Below are 2,994 nucleotides of genomic sequence, written 5' to 3'. Positions count from 1 at the left end.
GGAGGATGGGGTCAATATTGATCTTTCTTGCTCCCACTGGCCTGTCTGAGCCATCTTGGCTTGTCACCCACTGAGAAACAGAACTTCTGTCTCTTCCTCAGGAGGCTGCCTCAGATCCTTAGGAGACGAAGCTGGTTTTTCCTATACCCCGGAACCCAGGGTGTCCCAGGACCATGTCCTCTCTCAGCCAGGCTCCAGTCTAGGGCCTACTCCCAGAGCGTGCAGGGAATGGGTAGCACAGGAGGTGCAGTTGCCACAGCCCCTCAGCAGAGACCACTCAGTCAGAGCCAAGGTGCAAATGAACATCTGTATTTATTTGCCGCTCATGGACCTTCAGAGCCAGTCAGTCAGTGGTGCTTGGGCTCTGGGTGGCTAGTGGGCTCACTCCAGGCTGGTGCAATCTGGGCTCACATGCAGGAGAAGCTGGCTCGGGCATGAAGAATGATGGTACCAGCAGGCCTTGGCAGTTAGGACAGCTGGGCAACTGGAGGAGCTCAGAGCCTGGATACCAAGTCCCAGGGGTTGCCCCAGGTGGGGCACTCATCATCTGTTAATGCCACCTTCCAACCCAGCTTCTGGGAATCCAGGGCAGGCTCTACCCCAGCTGCTGGGTTATGGCCCATCGTGGGTGTCCAGGTGGGGCTCTGTTGCTGGGTGGGGATCCATCTCCTCCACACACTGCTCCTGGTAGTACTGCTGGCTTCAGCGGGCCCTTGCAGGCTGAGCTATAAGCCAGTCCTTGGCTGTGGCCTTTGGGAGGCCCTGTGGAGGCTGGTAAGGCTGGTCCTGATTTCCAGGCTTCTTTGTGAGCTGGTACAGTCCCTCTCAGGGTTCTGAGAGTTGCCCCTTCAGATGAGGAGCTTGTAGCCCCTCTCCTCTCCTTACTGGCTCTGGGGCTCTCCCTGGTTCATACCCAGCCTGAGTACCATCTCCAGACACTGATAGGCATACTGGGCCACTCCCAAAATCCCAGTGTCCCTGGCTGCAAAATGGGTCACAACAGCAAGTGTTCTAGAGGGTTTCCATGTGTTACAGTGACCAGCACTGAGCCCAGGGGAGCTGGAAATGGGAGAAAAAGATTGGAGATGGAGATGGAGACAGAGATGAGAAGAATGAGAGCCAGGAGCGTCCTATGCCACATCTGCTCTGAGCCCTCAGCCTCCCTGCTGCTTGCCCCTAGTGTCCCAGTTCACCTTGGTCACCCTTCTGTGCCTGGGGCCACCACTGGTGACCACAGGTAGGCAGGCAGCCGCTTGCCAGGCTACAGGGTGGGCACAAAGCGGATCCTCTGCGAGTAGGCCAGGTCGACGATGTAGAGGAGCAGGTTGACGTACGTGAAAATGGCTATTACCAGCTGGCTGTCCCAGGAGCAGCTGCCCCGTGGGCACTTGGGGGGTCGTCTGGGCTCCCCATATTTGGGGTCAAAGCAGAAGACAGGCCAGATCACGGCAGCACTGAGATAGAGGAGCACAGCCAGAAAGGTATACACCACCACCAGGCGGTCAAAGGGGCAGCCCAGGCCCCCCGTATGGCCCATCACGCTCAGGGCCACTACAGCCACTGTAGCCAAGAAGCACAAACTGTAGACAGCCACGCACCATTGCATGGCCACATAGCGCCCATAGCCACTGTCATGGACAAGTGCCCCAAAGATGATGCAGGCCACAAAGGCCTGGACAATCTTGAGAAGCCCTGACACTGTGGCCATGTAGCTAGCTACCTGGCCAGGCCGTGCCCGTGTCAGACCCACTTCTGAGGCGTAGGCCAGGAAGAGGAGCCCAGCGAAGACACTGGCTGCCAGGCGGAAGTCCCTGGCTGTGCAGCCGGCAGGCTCGGGCAGACACTGGAGCTGGGTAAAGTAGAGTGGGTAGATGACGGCGGCTGTGGCACACAGCAGTGTGGCCAGCATGGCAAAGGCCGCAGTGAAGTTGCCCCAGGAAAGGCGCAGGCAGCCATGGAGCTTCGTGAACTCACAGGCCACCACCAGGACAGAGAGGGCAAAGCAGAAGCCCCAGGCAGCCATGCAGAAGGTACCTTGGACGCCGGCAAAGCCGCCCCGATGGGCAACCAGGCTGAAGGTGGTACAACCGAAGACCAGCTGCAGCATGCGGGCTGTACCCACTGGGGAAGTCACGGCACCCATGTGCAGGTATGCACCCCCAGGGGGCTCCATGGTGCTGCCCATCTGGCTGGCCACCTCCTGCCCTCACACGGTGCCCAGCAGTCCTGGGTCTCTGCCCGGCTGAAAGCCCTCTGTCTTCTGCGGTGGTGGGAGGTGCCGGCAGCCTGCAGCAGTGGAGCTGATGGTGACATTGCAGCAAGGCAGTCTCTCTGCTGCCTGTGTAGGGAGCCCCCTCCCCCAGCACTATAAATAGATAGCCGCGATCAGAGCCCGGGAATAGCAGCCCACGTGCCTGTCCTCATACTGGAGGGACATCTGACCCCGGTGTCCCAAGAAGAACCTTTGCCAGGACCCATGGCTGCTGGTGCCGCCCACCTCCCAGCCTCCTGAACACCTGCGTCTTTCATTCTGGTCAGTGTCGGGGAGAGGTGGGGATTGAGCAGATAGCTCAGGGTCCCCACTGGGTTACCTCAGGACCAGCAGCCTGCAGGGCCAGCCACTTGGGGAATAGTGCAGGGAAATGGAGGCCGGGGGTGGGGTGTTCCATCTCCTTCATCCCACAGTGGCTTGGTTCACAGCTGTGCTCAGTTTCAGGGCACTATTGTCATTGTCCTTGAGGTTAACACACCCCAGAGCTGTGGGGGAGGGGTGGAGCATGGAGATCCTGGACCTCACCCACCTTTGTGGGGGAGGTTTGAATTTTAGTTATTATTTAGGAGTATCCTTATGAAGTGCTTGTACTTTTTAGACATGTGAACACCTAAAAAAAACTCAATTCTTCCCCTTGAGGCAGGGTCTCACTCTGTAGTCCAAGCTGGTGTGAAATTCACTGTTAGCCAGGTTGGTTTTTTTTTTTTTTTTTTTTTTTTTTT

The 2,994-nt window shown here is 57.8% G+C and overlaps 1 protein-coding gene across 1 annotated transcript; it reads right to left on the bottom strand.

The window, feature by feature from the left end:
• Positions 1-293: 293 nt before the first annotated feature.
• On the bottom strand, positions 294-2,349 carry Myadml2 (myeloid-associated differentiation marker-like 2). Its single transcript, XM_005407245.1, has one exon. The coding sequence runs from the start codon at positions 2,183-2,185 to the stop codon at positions 1,262-1,264; it is 924 nt and encodes a 307-aa protein (XP_005407302.1). The 5' UTR covers positions 2,186-2,349; the 3' UTR covers positions 294-1,261.
• Between the last annotated feature and the right edge of the window lie 645 nt (positions 2,350-2,994).

Source organism: Chinchilla lanigera, unplaced genomic scaffold (assembly GCF_000276665.1).
Source record: "Chinchilla lanigera isolate Chin_1 unplaced genomic scaffold, ChiLan1.0 scaffold00105, whole genome shotgun sequence".
Lineage (NCBI taxonomy): Eukaryota > Metazoa > Chordata > Mammalia > Rodentia > Chinchillidae > Chinchilla > Chinchilla lanigera.
Note: the sequence above shows the minus strand (reverse complement) of the source record. Positions and strands in the feature narration are given on the sequence as shown.

Excerpts from the sequence above, each read along its gene's own strand:
- Myadml2 (XM_005407245.1), bottom strand. The coding sequence starts at position 2,185 with ATGGGCAGCACCATGGAGCCCCCTGGGGGTGCATACCTGCACATGGGT.